This window comes from Pelodiscus sinensis, chromosome 2 (genome assembly GCF_052426305.1).
Source record: "Pelodiscus sinensis isolate ZL-2025 chromosome 2, ASM5242630v1, whole genome shotgun sequence".
In the NCBI taxonomy this organism is placed as follows: domain Eukaryota; kingdom Metazoa; phylum Chordata; order Testudines; family Trionychidae; genus Pelodiscus; species Pelodiscus sinensis.
Genome location: NC_143053.1, coordinates 82,985,731 through 83,002,600, shown reverse-complemented (window position 1 = coordinate 83,002,600; position 16,870 = coordinate 82,985,731). Strand labels below are relative to the sequence as shown.

The following is a 16,870-nucleotide window of genomic DNA, read 5'->3' as shown; positions in this document are numbered from 1 at the left end:
TCACAGGTATATCACAGTTCATTAAAGGGGAACTTGGATGCAAAGGGAATGATTGCCACAGCTGATGTTGGAGCATGCTGTTCCAAGCACCATCACCGGCAGTAAGAAGGAACTGAGGAGGGAGGGACCACGGTGGGAGGGGTGCCCTATACAGTGCAGCATGAATGTGCCACTCCAAGGGACGCTGGGGACTCCAGCCCCTATGGGTACTGCTTAAGGAAAAACTTCTGTTACACACCCCTATGTTGAATGAACATGAGCAATCACTTGAAGAATTTGAGGCTTCAAAGAAAGTGCATCAAATTGGCAACTGGTAACTCTTCACATCTCTTCTGACATCCTGACAGAGCATAAAGAGGCTCCTTTGGTTTTTAAGGTTTGGAGATTAGCAGCTTTTTAGAGTCATGAATTCATGCTTTTTAAGAACCACAGTACCTAAAACTTCAGCTATATACACAAATTCAAAACAACAGATTTCCTTACATTAAGAAAACTGCACAATACTGTTACGATAATCTTAATCTCATGACTATATTTCATTATTTTAAAATTGTATATTGTTGCATCATCATATATTAAACAACTGTCAAAAAACATGAAATATATATTAATACACATTACACTTCCATTATGCTCCTTTACTGTTTTTTGGCAATTCAGAAACTTCCCAGTGTAATTTGTAATAGGTCTCCCCTGAGTGTGAATTAATGAATCTCTGCTCAATAGCAACAACATTCTTAATGTTGGGAGTCCTACAGTTTTGCCTGTTTAATCTTGTTTAAAGTAACTGGGAGAGCAGCTGGCATGGACATACATTTCTCAGACAGTAAAATTAATAACTATTCGCTGCAATTCAGAGAAAGACGTTTCTATAAACAAAGCACATAGAATTCTCTTCTGATAAAAATTGTGTGTATTACAACATTTCCCAATTACTCACATTAGCTGGTACTTTGTTTCCACTACTCTGTCCTTCCCACATTTTCATAAAAATCCGTCCTGGATTAATATTTTTAATAATGCTGTTATCTTCAGATATTATGCTAACCATAAAATCTGCAGAAATAAATAATTAAGATGTTATTTTTCAAGGTTACATTCAGAAACTCAGATCTGACTTCAAGAATGATACGTAAATTAGCATCCTCCATCTCCCTCCCCGTCCACATTTGTCACAAGTAGACAATAAAACTGAGAATGAGTGTTAGCCCATGTTTAAATTAATAAAAACTAATTATCTTTAAAACAAAACACTGCAGAGAAAAAGTTTTATTTTAAATACAGCAGTATTTGTTTATCAGCATATTGTATTTGTTAGGAGGCAACCAAAAATATTTCATAATTAATCTAAGCTAAACACATATTCAAGAGCATTTTGCTATACCTGAAGTTCTAACTGCAGGTTGGGACCCAAAAATGGGTCACAAGTCACAACCCCAATTTATTGGGATCCCCAGGTTTGGCATTAGACTGCTGGAGCCTAAGGCTAAAACCCAAACCCCACTACTTGGAATGGAAGCTCAAGCACAAAATCTTCAGTCCTGGGTGGATGGGCTCAGGTTACAGGCTTCTTGCCCAGGACTGAATCCCTTGGATTTCAGCTTCAGCTGGCTTGCCCACTCAGGGAAGTGAGGCTTGGGCTTTGGTCTCCCTCGTTCCCATTTGGGTGGGCTCAGGCCTTTTGGGGTCATATAGAAATTTGTGTTGTCATAAGGGTTACACTGCATTTAAGTCTGAGAACTGCTGTGCTACGCAAACATGATCTAAAAAATAATAAGGGCTAAATATTATCCTGTTGACCTCTCATGGCAGTAGGACTTTGTAGCAAGTATACTGATGCTTCAGCTCAGTAGCACAACTATAACCCTTTATAATCTGAATATCAAAAGATTTAAATATTATAAAATGCTAGAATATGGTGGCTTGAAACCCTCTTTTTCCAATGGTTAATACTAGTAGGCTACGTCTACACTGGCCCCTTTTCCGGAAGGGGCATGTAAATTTCACTAGTCGTCGTAGGGAAATCCGCGGGGGATTTAAATATCCCCCGCGGCATTTAAATAAAAATGTCCGCCGCTTTTTTCCGGCTTTTAAAAAAGCCGGAAAAGAGCGTCTACACTGGCCCCGATCCTCCGGAAAAAGTGCCCTTTTCCGGAGGCTCTTATTATTACTTTTATTATTACTCTTATTATTGCTGCCCCCCCCCCGCAGCAGACCAGGGAGATGTGGAGCAAAGCCGCAGAGGACGCGGGCAGCGGGACAGCCCAGACGCGCCACGGTCCCGCTGCCCGCATCCTCCGTGGCTTTGCTCCGCGTCCCCCTGGTCTGCTGGGGGGAGGGGGCGCAGCTAGTGCGCCCCTCCCCCTCCTCCAGCAGACCAGGCTTTTCTTGCCAACGCCTGGGGTAGAACAGCTGGGGCGCTGCTGGGTTGGTCCCGCAGCGCCGCTCCTCGGCGCTACTGGACCAATCCGGCAGCACCCCAGCTGCTCTGCCCCAGGCGTCCTGATTCAGCCGCTGTTGAAACTGATCAGCAGCTGATTCCAGGAAGCCCAGGGCAGAGCAACTCTGCCTCGGGCTTCCTGTAGTCAGCTGCTGGTCAGTTTCAGCAGCGGTTGAATCTGGACGCCAGTTCCGACTTACATACAAATTCAACTTAAGAACAAACCTACAGTTCCTATCTTGTACGTAACCCGGGGACTGCCTGTAATTCGAATTAACGCATCTACACACAAAATGCAGTTTGAAATAGCTTTTTGCTAATTCGAAATACTGCATTCACACTGACTGGACACAGATTCAGATTTAAAGCCAGCCAGAACCAGGTCAGGCAGGGCATCAGGTCACGAGTGTCTGTGTGGGGCTGCTGACTGAGGCAACCCCCCCTCCCCCTGCCCCCGGGCGGCCAGTTCTAAGGTGTCCCTGCTTGCTTGCCTGCCTCGATGAGGGACAGCAAAGCATTTGTGTCTTTGCGTGCTCTGATTGCCCTCACTCGGGACACCACAGCACTCTGCAACACGGAGCCGGAGCTGTTCCTGGGCACTCTGGTGCTTCTTGTGAACGTGTTGCTGCGAGCCTGGCTGCACTTTCTGCAGGCTGCGATCCTGGAGGTCTATCGGAGAGCTGTCAGTATCCAGGAGGCCCTGCAGGAGAGCTTCCACCCTGAGGAGCACTAAGAGCCTCCCTGGCCTGCCCCACTGGGGGCTTGTGCTTCATTTCTCTCTCAGGTCCTTCCACTTACCCCTTCCTAACCCCACTTCCTGATGTCAAATAAAAACACATTTCTTGCCAAAAACAAACTGTCTTTATTGACCAAAACTGGGGTGGCAATGAGGATGGGAGAGGAGAGGGGGAAACCTGGGAGGAGGGAGCTGGAAGGGGGAGGCAAGGGGAGGAAGGGAGAGGAGAAGCTCAGGGTTGGGGGTCTTGCTGGACCAACCTGATTTTCATGCATACCTGCTCCTGGGTTCGCATGTGGCCTTTGGTGGCCAGGCTGGCAGCTATCCTGCCCTAGACGGCTGTGTTCCTCTGTCTAGTGCAGAGATCATGGACGTTGGGGGAATCCCCCCAAACCTGAGTACGGTCCACCCTGATCTCCCCCGGACCAGGAAGGCACCCACTTTCTCTGGGCTCTGGCAGGCTCCTGAGAGCTGGCAGACTGCTCCTGGGGAGCAGTGGAGGGCTGGCTGCCAGTGGCTTGCTAGCTCATGTTTTGGGGCCACTGGGTCGGGTCAGTGACTGCTGGCTCTGGGCCGGCAGGCTTGGAGTTGGCACAGGCACTGTGGCCAGAGTCTGCCCCCTTAAGGGCTCCGGGGCTGGGGGGAGGAAGAAGAGTTTTCCTGGTTTGGCCCAAGAGTGGCCACCAGGAGAAACTGGGAAGGCTGGAGGCCAGCTAATTTGGACTAAGGGTCTACACAGCACTTATTTAGAATTAGCTAATTCAAGTTTGGTGTTACTCCTCATAGAATTCGAACTAAGCAACCCACTATTTCGAAGTTAATTCGAAATAGCGGTTTGCCTGTGTAGACACTATTAAAGTTAATTTGAAATAACGACTGTTATTTTGAATTAACTTTGATGTGTAGACATACCCTTTGGCATTAAGAAAGGATCCATAAATAGGACTTTCACAGATGCAATTTGCAGGTGTCACATGGCTAACAGTATTTTCAATTGTATATGTGATTATAGAAAATAAAACACTAACACTTTTTCTAAAACCACTAATTTTAAAATAAAAATAAGCTATCATAGAATCACAAATTATAGAATCAGAAGGAATCTTGAGAGGTCATCAAGTCCAGTCCAGGATCCAGCACTATATCTAAATCACTCTGACAGGTATTTATTTAACCTCCAATGATGAAAATTCCACAATCTCCTTAGGCAATTTATTCCAGTGTTTAAACATCCTAACTATTAGGCAATTATAATTATTTGCTATGAAGTAGCTTTTGTTTCTATATTTCTTAATATGTTCTTCTAGAGGTGCTTGTTGAAACAGATCAACTGAGCAAGCCTGGCTTGCGCCTGTCCGGGACTGCTGCAGATCACGACCCTTAGTTTGAAAATTACTATGCTAGAACACTCTTGGCATCTAATGGATGTAAAGCAGATTCATGTTAATTAGCAAATGGTTTCTGAAAAAACTCAAATTTATTGCTGGGCTTATGTGAAGCTCAGGTATTACTTTTGGAAGAAAAATGTCTAAGGACCACCTAATCTTTATGGAAAGCAATAAATGGTGGTACTGCATGCAATTTTCTCATTCTTTTTACTGATGTTATAGCAATAATAAACAGTCTTAACAGATAAATAAAATAAAGTTTGCTCTGCCAAGGTGTCAAGAGGTATCTTCATAATCACAGCATAAGTATAAATAAAAACAAATTAAGAACCCATGCTGGAAATGGATACCCTAAGGAGAGTGCAAGGGTACTTTAGTAGACAATCCTTTCAGGAATCTTTTTACTGTACACACAACAACCTACCAACAATTAAGACATAAGCTGAGAAGGCTGCCAAATGAACTCTTGAAGAAGAATTAGTTAAAATTTTGGACTTCAGACACGATATTCTAAAACACAAGGAACAGAAGTCATAACTGGTGACACAGATTTTCCCTGTATTTCTGGCAGATGTTTGTCTAACATGCTTTTAAACATCTCCAATGACAGAGATTCTACAGCCTCTCTAGGCAATGTATTCCAGTGCTTAACTGCCTTGGTAGGAAGTTCTCCTTAATGTCTAATATACATCTCCCTTGCTTTCATTAAATTCCACTGCATCTTATCTTATACAGGCAGTCCCCGGGTTACGTACAAGATAGGGACTGTAGGTTTGTTCTTAAGTTGAATCTGTATGTAAGTCGGAACTGGTGTCAGCCGCGGCTGAAACTGATCAGTTTCAAACGCGGCTGAATCTGGACGCCAGTTCTGACTTACATACAGATTCAACTTAAGAAACCCAGGTGTCCCCAAGTCAGCTGCTGCTGAAACTGATCAGCAGCTGATTGCAGGAAGCCTGGGGCAGAGCAACTCTGCCTCGGGCTTCCTGTAGTCAGCCGCTGGTCAGTTTCAGCAGCGGCTGACTTGGGGACTCCTGGGGCAGAGCAACTGGGGTGCTGCTGGGTTGCTCCAGTAGCGCGGTTCCTTGGCGCTACTGGAGCAACCCAGCAGCACCCCAGCTGCTCTGCCTCAGGCGTCCTGATTCAGCCGCTGCTGAAACTGACCAGCAGCGGCTGAATCAGGACTCCTGGGGCAGAGCAGCTGGGGTGCTGCCGGGTTGGTCCAGAGCAGCGCTGCGGGAGCAAACCGGCAGCCCCCAGCTGCTCTACCCCAGGGGTAGGCAAGAAAAGCCTGGTCTGCTGGGGGGGGCACTAGCTGCACCTCCCCCCCCCAGCAGACCAGGGAGACAGGGGTGGGGATGCCCAAGTCCTCCACGGCTTTGCTCCGTCTCCTTGGTCTGCTGACCTGGGAGACACGGAACAAAGCCGCAGAGCACGCGGGCAGCGGGACACTCCAGGCTCGCCGCGCTGTCCCACTGCTGGCGTGCTCCGAGGCTTTCCTCCCCATCTCCCTGGTCTGCTGGTCAGACCAGGGAGACGGGGAGCAAAGCCTTGGAGCACGCCCGCAGCGGGACAGCCTGGGTGCGCTTGAGCTGTCCCCCTGTGGGCGTGCTCCGCGGCTTTGCTCCCCATCTCCCTAGTCTGCAGGGAGATGGGGAGCAAAGCCTTGGAGCACGCCTGCAGCGGGACAGCCCAGGCGCACCTGGGCTGTCCCGCCGCCAGCTTCCCCCGCGGCTTTGCAAAGCCTTCGGGGAAGCCGGCGGCGGGACAGCCCAGGTGTGCCTGGGCTGCCCGGCTGCCCGAGCCCTTCCGCAGCTTTGCTCTGCGTCTTCCTGGTCTGCAGACCAGGGAGATGCGGAGCAGCTTTTCTCGCCCCGGAGTACACGGGTGGCGGGTCCACGAGGTCCCGCAGTCCGTGTCCTGCGGGGCGAGAAAAGCCGCGTTCGTAACTGCAGATCCGACGTAAGTCGGGGACTGCCTGTACTCAGAAGTTAATGAGAACAAGTTTTCTCCTTTCTCCATTTATTAACTTTTTATGTACTTGAATTGGCAGAAAACGTGGTCCTCAGTTAAGGCTGAACTGAGTGTTGTGCTTTAAACTGTTATTCAACCTTTTGTTGAACATCTATCTAAAATTACTATACTTACTCCTAATATTACCAGTAAATCCATCAGAGTTAGAACTAGTTAAATATGGGTCCTTTAGGTAAGTTTCTTAGTGTAACACAATTTTTATTCCTAAGAATTATGGGTATAATGTTAGATTCTTCAATTACCATTTGTGACAGGGAGCTTGCCCTGCACTGGCCCTTTAAGACCAGGACGCAGGCCCTGAGCCGGGGCTGGGAACAGAGAGGCCAGCTGAAGCCAACTGCCAGCTATCTAGTGCAGCACAGTTGGCTTGGAGAGGCCAGCTGAAGCCATTAGGGCGAGTGAGGGCCCAGCCGGCAGCTATATAGAAAAGCACAGTTTGCTTAGTGGGGGGAGCCGGTGAAGGGCTGACTGCAGAGGAAGCAGGAGCTCCCAGGAGGGAGACCAGCGGGGGATAGCCAGCTAGGGTTGGGAGAGGGCCAGCCAAGACTCCCCCTGGCTAGGGGCCGGTGGCAAGGCCCAGGGTTCGGAGGCGGATTACAAGCAGCCTGGGTAAGCGGGGCAGTAGAGATAACCCCAATGCCAATGATGAGCAACCCATACAGACTGTAACTTGCCCTGAGAGGGGCTAGATGAGGACAGTCAGGGGGCACTTAGGCACAGTGGATACCACACAACCTTAAAAATAACTACATTCACATTTTCCTCATAGAATCCTCTTAATCTTCTGGCCACATGGGGGCCACTATCTTCCCTGAGGTTTCATGCTCATTGGATAAGACAGACAGTGGCCACTTTTGAACACAACAATTAGAGAGTTGCACTGAATACGAAGACTTTATGAATAAACCTCTGCGGACAAATGTTAATTTATGAAAAAGTGACCACTAATTCTAAATATTTCTTTTGAATAAACAAGATCTATTCAGAATTTTGGTTTAACGAAAAATTATGTACAAACATCAAACAAGGAAATTTTCAGGTAATTTATTCCTGAGGGGGTTTTCTGTGCCACTGTGAATGCACATAATTCATATTCCCCACGGATTTGCCTCCATGGAGAAAAATGATGGAGGGGGAGGTAAAGGAAACTAAGTATGTTTATGTGTAGATGACTACACTATTAACCAATAAGCCTGGGGTTATTGGTTAATTTTGTCAACTCTGATAGAGAGGCAGCAGCACAGAGGGTGAGGGGAACAGGCGGGAGAGAAGGAGGCAGGAGCCAATGACACCTGCCTCTCCCACGCTGCTGCTGCATGCGTGTGTGCATCCCATAGAGCAGCAGGGAGCTGGTCTGTGCAGGTAGCTGGTTTTTAAACCGGCTTCCACCTCCTGCCCCATGCTGCTGTTTCTGATAAGCAGCTCATGGCTGCAGGGGGCTCCCCGAGAGCAAGGCCAGGAGTGCACTGGCTGCCAGCTCTGCCTCCGGAGACTACTTAATAGTTTTGTCACTACTAAAATTTGATGCAGTTACACGACTATTCAATTACACGCTAACATCCCTCAAAGGAAACCCACAAAAATGCTCATGTGCCATTCCCTAGCAGTGCAGGTGTGTTGGTTCTAGGCACCCAGAACAGCCAACAGAGAGATATCTCAATGTGGTGGTGGTAGTGAGGCTGGGGATGCCATGGCTATTACCTTGTGCCAATCTTAGGGGCTAATCTCAGCTATGGTGACCAACATTTTCCTCTTCATGGTCTCAAACATCTGAAAGAGTGATTCTTTCTATTTATGAATCAGGTATTTTGTCTGATTAAAATGTTTCCTCTAATGAGAGGGACAACCTACAACAGGTAAAAGAATGTGCAGCTGTAGATTGCCTCTTGGCTGTTTTCCTAGGCTTTATAGCACTTTTCCATTCTTTTAACTTTAAGGCAAAGGATTTTCATTCTTGTGATGGGATAGCTTCTCTCCCCACATGATGCTCCCCTTTAGCCCTCTGAGGTGGTTATGAATCTCTAGGCCCTTTTATATCAAATATATAACTGGAAAGGAATCACAGGAACATTCTTGGGATGAGTGGAAATAGAAGATACCAGTCTAGATTATACCCTAAAACTGAGAACATACGCTGGAGCTTTTTTTTTGTTTAGAGATGGATTGAGCCAGTTTGGACACAAAAAATATGGATTTACTTCTAAATGGTTTTTAGTTGCAAAGGAAAAGAAAGTGGAGTAAGACTGAGAGGGACAGGATGACGAAAGCATCTCTTCTCCTCCACGCTTTTTGCAGGCGTGAAGAAAAAACTGGGTAAAAAGGGCAACACTGGAACTTCTTTCACTCATGTCACATATTTGCCTCTTGTTTCTCGATCAGTAAAGCCAAAATGCTGATGGCAAAGTTCTTTTTGCCAGTCAGGCATTACGGAATATTGGATAAACGTGATGTATGAAAATACTGATCACCACTGAAATAAATCACACAAATCAATTTTTACAAACATCAAAAGCCAGAATGTATTTGGACAGTTTTCTAAATTTTTTAAAAAACTGAATAGAGCTACTCACCAGGGAAGGTACTTCCTGCTGCAAAAGCAGCATTTTTGTCATACTTAACATTCAAACACACAGGTTTCTCTGGGTCAGGCAGGACATTAAACTTGATAATGAGGCAATCTAATATGTTCCTGTTGTAAGAGGCTTTAAGCTGTAAAGTATGCTCTCCCCTGAAATATACAACAATCATAACACAAACTGTTATAATACAATAAGTTAATAGCAGTTTTTCAAAAAGATTTTTAAATGAATCTTAATAAAGGTACCTGTGACTTATTTGGCTTTTAGAGTTTACAATTTTCTCCTCCCCACATACATGCTCTATTATCAATATCAAAATTACAGTAAAGGCAAAAATGTACAGGTTGAACCTCTCTAGTCCGGATCTGACCAGCTCCAAACCAGAGAATTTTCCAGACCACAGGAGGTCAATATTGTCAAGCAGCATTACCAACATTTTCACTTCTTTCTGTTCTGTTAAAGAACATTTTAGGGGTAAATTAGAGCTAAATAACAGCTCAGAACACTGTGAACTAGGACTGTAAACAAAATTTATGGGATTGCAGGAAACTTGGCCACACCCACAAAAAGTGGACATCCAACTAACTAAAATCATTCCGGACGAAGGATGTTTCCGGACCAGAGTGTTCTGGACTAGAGAGGTTCAACCTGTATTAATGAAAGGTTAGAAATTTCACAAGTCAAGAAATGCCTAAAGTTTAAGATGTTCTCACAACTAACTTTGTAGTTATTTGCATGTACATTTGCTTTAATATTCCACCATTTTGACCAATTCTCAATGCCTTTTTTTACAATCTCACTTCTAGCATAGTTTAGATCATTTGGACCAGCCGTTTCCAACTACAGGTCAAATGTTGCTCGGCTGCCGTGGCTCTGGGGGCTGTGGCTTGTGGCACACCGCTCCCACTGTGGCTGTTGGGAGAGGCATGTCCTGCCCCGCCTCTAAGCCAAGCAGGCAGGGTCTCTTACCGGCAGTGGAAGAGTGCTTTGCTACATGGCAGGAGGGCTGTGAATAGCCTGGCACAGCCACCTTAGAGCAGCTGCACCCCAGGCAGCAGCGCTCAGCTGGCACCTGGGAGGTAGTGCAGGGCTAGGTGAGGGGGGCGGGACAGGCTCTGGGGGTGGGCTAGTATTGGGGTGCTTTGGGGGTGAAGGGCTCTAAGAAGCAGGGTCTTGGCACGGGGCCATCCTGGGAGGGGGGCTGGCACTTGGGGTTCTGGGGGTGGGGCTAGTAGTGGGTGGCTCTGGGGCTAATTTAGGGGATATAGGGCTGGCACTAGGGCCAGCTCAGGGGGTGGAGTGGGTGCAGTGGAGCTCTGGAAACAAGAAGTTGGCACTGGGATGTCTGGTGATGGGGGCTCTAAGGGATGGGAGGCATTTGGGATGGGGGATGGCACTGAGGGAAGGAGGCTGGTATAGGGGGATTGGTTGCAGGAGACTATAGGGTCAGTGGCTGGTGCTGGAGGTAGTAGAAAGGTGGGAGGCTCTAGGAGTTAGGCAAGGGGCCAGGGCTTTTGGTGGACCAGTAACATTTTATTTGCATATTTATTACATATTCATTATGTAAATAAATATGCAAATAAAATGTTAGGTGTTACATGGTGGTTAAGCGTGCATTCCATGTCTACAAAAAATCCTGAAAACAAGAACAACAGCGTCTCTTGGCAGACCTATGGAGTATTCTATTAAAAAGTGTTTAGACAACGTTAGCAAACATATAGCTAATTAACTTAAAAGTATCTACCACCATATAGTACCTAATGTAGACCGGGATTTCTCATCTTTAAAAATATATTACAGGTTGTACCTCCCTAAATCGGGACTTTCTGGTCCAACATCATCTGTGATCCAGCAACATTCATGTTCCTGGACCAGAGAGCCCAAGGGCAGGGAGGCCAGTGGCAGGATGGGAGCCCTGGGGCTCGGGAAGCTGAAGGAGGAGGGCCAACTGGCACTGGAAGCGGAGCCAGCAGGAAGCTGGAAGCCAGTGGCAGGGGACCTCCCTGGTCTGGCAAATTTCCTTGTTTGGGACCAGTTAAGAGAGTTATCAAAAGTTAATTTTTGTCTATACCTTTTCATTACTTACCTGGGTGCATTAATGCTAATTACTCCCAGATTAACCCTACCATTTTCATCTGTTTTATGTTGTTGGATTGATGGAGTGATCTGTCAATAGAATTGAAAGTTGTCAAGAAATATTTTTCTTTTAATGACAGACAAGTAGTGTCAATTCTTAAATTAAACCAAAAATATAGTTTTTCCCTTTTCTATCACACTATTTCAATTCAATCCCTTTCCTTGTACTGACAATTCACCTAATCATTTATAGTGTACCTCTCCTGACTCTTATGATTTAATGTAAATTTTCACAGGTTCTGGAATATCCTCGACTAGCTTAAGATTCTCAGAATCTTATTGTCTCATTTAGCATCTGTGATGCCTATAACTTTTCAATACAAAATTATGCAGCACACATTTAAAACTTTGGAAACAACATAAACTGAAGTAAGTCTGAATAATTAACAGAGGATACACTGCAGTGACTGCATTAGTAATTTCCACATTTATTTCAGTATAAAGCTCCAATTTTAAATTAATCTGAAGCTGATACAGAATCTCCAGTACACTAGTTCTGCCAAAAAAGGCAACATTTCCGGTGGCCTGAGCTGAAGAGTATAGTTTTATTCTGCACTATTCTTCAACACTGGACCATGTCCAAATTCCATAGACGAGGAATCACCTATTTGTAATGAATTAGGAGAGATGTTGTGCATCACAAAAAGAACATCTTATATTCAAGCAAAAGCTATATTAAACACATTTTTAATATTCAAAAAGAAAAGAATGAAATCTATACATTCAATCCTTAAGGTTAAATTTACTCTTTAAGAAAACAAATCTTTGTTTTAAGAATCCAAGCCCTGAAACTTCACTGTGTCTCTGTTCAAGGCTGAGTTGATAACACTTTTAGCTTGCTTTCAAATCCAACATTATATGTGAATACAGGCTGCCTGGATATTTCAAAGGAATATAAAAAACATCTGTCCCCTCAAGTAAATTGTCCAAATACAAGCAAAATATTTATAAGCGCCCATTTAACAAAATTTAATGTCAATATTATTATTACTACAGTCTTAATAAGTAACACTGTATATGATTCTTTTCAGGAAAAGAAAAGCTTTTTGCTTGCTGGAACAATAACTAACCAACACCTTGTGCTAAGGAGAAGCATTATAGCTTCACACATTAAGCCTGATCTGTAGTACAAGAGGGAAACTGAGGCATGCCACTGTTGGGGAGGGCTAGCAACTCTAGAGGTAATTTGAGGGAGTGGAAGGTCACGAGTACCGATGAAGCGCTCTTGTTCTCGTAAAGTTGTAGCTCACTCGCCCATGGAAGTGGTAAGGAACTAGCTGTAACCGATTCCCCTAACAGATCTTAGGCAGTATTTTAAGTTATAATGGCCACCTCGACGGGGGTAGAAATATTTTCTTGTCTTTCAGATCATCAGAAAGCGCTGGTGCCAGCTGAAGAAAAACAACAACCAACAACAAAAAAACATGGTTCTGTGTCATGACATAATAAGTTTGTGTTCTGTCCAAGTTTGTCTTGTGTGTCTTAATTGTAATACGTATTGCAAATATTGTTGTGTGTAGGATATAGTTTTAATGAAAGGATAATTTGAGTAAAGCAGAAGCATTAATTTAAACCATCAAAATTAATAATTGGGCCCAATCAATTGGCAACTTTAAAATTCAGTGAAAGGATAATAGTTTGGAAATTGTTTAGGCTAGGAGAAAGTTAACAATGTCTCCACAGGTGAACAGAAAAGGAACTGGACAAAAATAGACAAAAAAATCAGGGCTGTTCAACTTTTCCACCTTTTAATAGAGACCATCTCACAAACCACCTCCATTTGCAATTGTGAAGGCCATCTTACACATATATTTCCATAATATCCTGGTGGCAACAACAGCAATTGATGACATACACCTAAGCTATCTCTCTCATTTCCATTTGATCTTCACTGCAAAGCGCCTTTATCTCAGCATTAGGACAGGGAAACAAGACAGGAAACAAGACAGGAAACAAGAAGGGAAGTCAGAATTACAAAGACTGCCAGCTTTTTGCAGCCCACAAGACAGTTTTCCATGGACCACAGTTTGGGAAATACTAAATAAGGAGACTAAGAACCATACTACAAAGAATGGAATTAATAGTATGGTTCATTTGGTAGATTACTATGAACCTGAAAACTAAGTAAGAGTAGCAAAAAGAAGAAATGGAAGGACAATGGAGAAGGTTCAGATAAAGGCTTAGGGAAAGTTAAAGAAAAGTTACATATAAATAGCATAAATTATTAGTTTTATTACAGCACTTAATTTTAGTTTAAAAGAAAAAAACTGAGGAATCAGATGAATTTTTGTTATTATTTATTATATGTTACTAATGTAAAAGATTATGTTAGTTGGCTGATACATTCACAATTATACTTTAAAATTTAGCAATATAATTTTAAAAAGGAGAAACTAGAAATATATAGGGAGGTGATGCAGCTATGGCTTGGTAGATGATATTTATAAGCTTTGCTACATAAAAGATGCCAGGACATCTTCTAAAATTTCACTTTACCTTTAAGTTGCTAGACTTTAGGATACTGATTTTGACATTTGGTTCAGGAGATGGATTTTCCCACTGATCACATAGTTGAATTATTAGAGGCTTCTGCAGTTCTCTGCCATTAATTACTGCAATAGGCTGAAAAAGATACAAATATATATTTAATGGAATGTGTCAGACAATCATTACTGGTGTGTGTGCAAGAACTACCCTTCTTCTCCCAACAGATTATGGCCTAGGAAGATGAGGAACATCAGCTGCCTCCTAAAGTTGGCTGCCTATGATAAAGCTTTTTTTTACTGCCTTCAACAGAGCTGCAGCAAGAGTAACCTGCCTAATATTATCCTAACTACACTCAGATCTTATATTCAATTTAAAAAAACGTATTCACTGTTTCAGTCACAATCCCTAATTCTTTTGCTTTGCCTTTCCACATCAGTTTCCTTCTTAGTTCTCATTTAATATGTAAAAAAAGAAATAACCCAATGTTCTGATAGTATTAATACACGTAATGCTAATCATTACCACATTCTTTCTACCTGAATGCTGCATTCTTTTTCCTGCTTTCCATCTCTTCCCTTTAGATGGCAAGCACATAATGGCAAGGGATATGTTTCTGTTACCTTTAAAAACCAGCATATTAGAAATAAAAGCTAGAAATAGAAGAGGGATGAACTACCAACTTCTACTGCCAAAGGCAGAACCTTTACACCTTGCTTCTCAAGCTTGCTTGAGTTTAGTCATGGAAACCACTGTGATAATGCTAGAGTGTCTCCAACAGTTCACTTCTTGTAGACTAAGGAAGAGGAGTATGAGAGTAAAACAGTTTAAAATGCCTAGTGAATTACTATTACAAAATATTGTAAAATTCAGATTTGAGAAAGCAAACTTTTAAAATAAATTCTGCATTTAAAAACCAACTGATTGTGACTCATCTGGTAATCTACTGCACATAAAATGACTGCATGGTCACAGGCATTCATATAAATAAGGGAACTGAGGAAGCTTGAACTGATTCTATCTGTACTATATTTTCTGGTAGATAGTCTTGTTCTATAAACTTTCAAGAACACTGAATATGTTATATTGAAAGAAAAACTCAACAAGTTTCATTTTTGTTCCCTATATTTCAAAAAGTCTAGAAATATAAAAAGATGGTATTAAACCCTTTGGATCAGAACCAAAAGAAGTTGACTTACCTCCTCTAATTCTGGCCAATCCATAAGATGTAGTTTAACTGGAGGTCCCGAAGTCAAATTTACCCTGAGAAAATCAGAAAATTCACGCCAAGCAAAACATAATTCTTTGCTTCCGGGAGGACCAGGATTAAACTTAATACCTTTGACTGTCATGGTTTGTGTACTTTCCTATTAAACACAAACATACCAATTTATTAGTAAAACCAAAACAAAATGTAATTCCTTCTTTTTTCAGATCTAAAAACGTGACTTAGCATATGTATTTGATGTGATTTTATTACAAAATGTACAACAAAAAGACAAAGATATTACAATGTTTGATCTGTTAAAAAATGTCAAGGGATTTTGTGATCAGCAAATGAAAGACTGATTTGAATATTATTCTACACCTTCTTAAAACATCTATTTTCATAGTTATTTTTATGCCATGATACCTAAGCACAGATCATATAAGAACTCAACCATGAAAAATGTCAAAAATTTATAAGCCCAGACAAGATTCCCTCTAAGCTGCAGGATAGCAGGGCCCCATAGCTGCTTAATCAGCCTCGTCTAGCCAGGGCTGATTAAGCAGATAGCTGCAGGACCATGCTGTCCCGTAGCTTACAGGGAACCTTGAGCCCAGGCACAATATATATTTACTGGTCTTAGCATGACAACTGAGCATAAAAAAAAAAAAAAAAAAGATAGCTTATTCCTCTTCAAAATAAACGAAGGAGCTGACTACTGAAAGGTTATGTTAAAATCAAATTTGAACGTACTAGGGATGTGAAGGAGTAGTTGACAATCCGATAAGCAAAGGCTTATCAGATAGTCGACAGGCTAGTTGACTGGTCGCCTCCCTCCCTTGCTCCCTCTATCAGAAAGAGGCAGCAAAAGGGGGAAGTGAAGGGGGTGCTACAAAGCGGCAATGCCATGTGGATCCTGGGGCCAGACCCCATGCTTCACATCACATGGCGCTGCTGCTTTGGAACACCGCGTGCAGCCTGGGGCCAGCTGGGGACCCAGGCTGCATGCAGCGTTTCAAAGTGGTAGTGCAGCATTGAGCTCGGGCTCAGCAGGGGCCCAGCTGACCCCGGACTCCACACACAGCGCTGCTGCTTTGATACACTGTGGAGAGCTTGGGGCCAGCAGGGGACTGTTTAATAATCTATGCAATTTGCATCAACTAATCAATTAGCCCTGCTAATTGATTAGTTGATGCAAATTGCATAGATTATTAAATTACCAAATAATTGAAATTTTACATCCCTAGAACATATACTAAATTAAACTGCCAAAGATAGAATTCAAAATCAGCCACTTGACTTTATTGTCCGAACCCTTACAAATGAGAAGCAGACTGAAGATATCAATTTATTCAAACATAACTATAGAACAGCTACTGTGTATGAAAATAAATGCTAAAAGCTCCTTAATCCAATTATTTAGGACAGTGGAGCCTCACAAAATAGGGAATTCCTGTAACATAATTGAAAGGTACAGTGTAAAATATCCCCATCTCCTTATTTTTGATGTTTGCCACTGAAAATCAAATTAAGTTGAATCTGACAAAGTCGGTGTAGCAAGATTGTGTGCCTTTATGTTAGAAACTGAGGAAAAATGTTTTAATTAAAATCAGCTGGAGAAAAGCAAAACATTTTAAAGGAAAAACAGAGAACGTGAAAATGATACTAAGAGTTGAAAAAAATCTCAATATTTAAACACAACAAGGAGTCTTGTGCCACCTCAAAGACTAAGATTTATTTGGGCATAAGCTTTCATGGCTAAAAACCACTTCATCTATAGTTTTTACCCACGAAAACTTATGCCCAAATAAATCTGCTAGTCTTTCAGGTGCCACAGGACTCCTCATTTTTGCAGATACAGACTAA

At 43.0% G+C, this 16,870-nt stretch overlaps 1 protein-coding gene across 1 annotated transcript in view; it reads right to left on the bottom strand.

Annotated features, from left to right (window-relative positions):
• SMCHD1 (structural maintenance of chromosomes flexible hinge domain containing 1) overlaps positions 1–16,870 on the bottom strand; it is a 192,988-nt gene that overhangs the window by 68,131 nt on the left and 107,987 nt on the right. The window contains exons 29-33 of the mRNA XM_075920925.2: positions 14,997–15,164; positions 13,810–13,935; positions 11,264–11,343; positions 9,169–9,326; positions 941–1,056 (exon numbers count right to left, since the gene is read on the bottom strand). Of these exons, the coding sequence (XP_075777040.2) occupies positions 941–1,056; positions 9,169–9,326; positions 11,264–11,343; positions 13,810–13,935; positions 14,997–15,164 (648 nt within the window). The remainder of the gene's footprint in view (positions 1–940; positions 1,057–9,168; positions 9,327–11,263; positions 11,344–13,809; positions 13,936–14,996; positions 15,165–16,870) is intronic.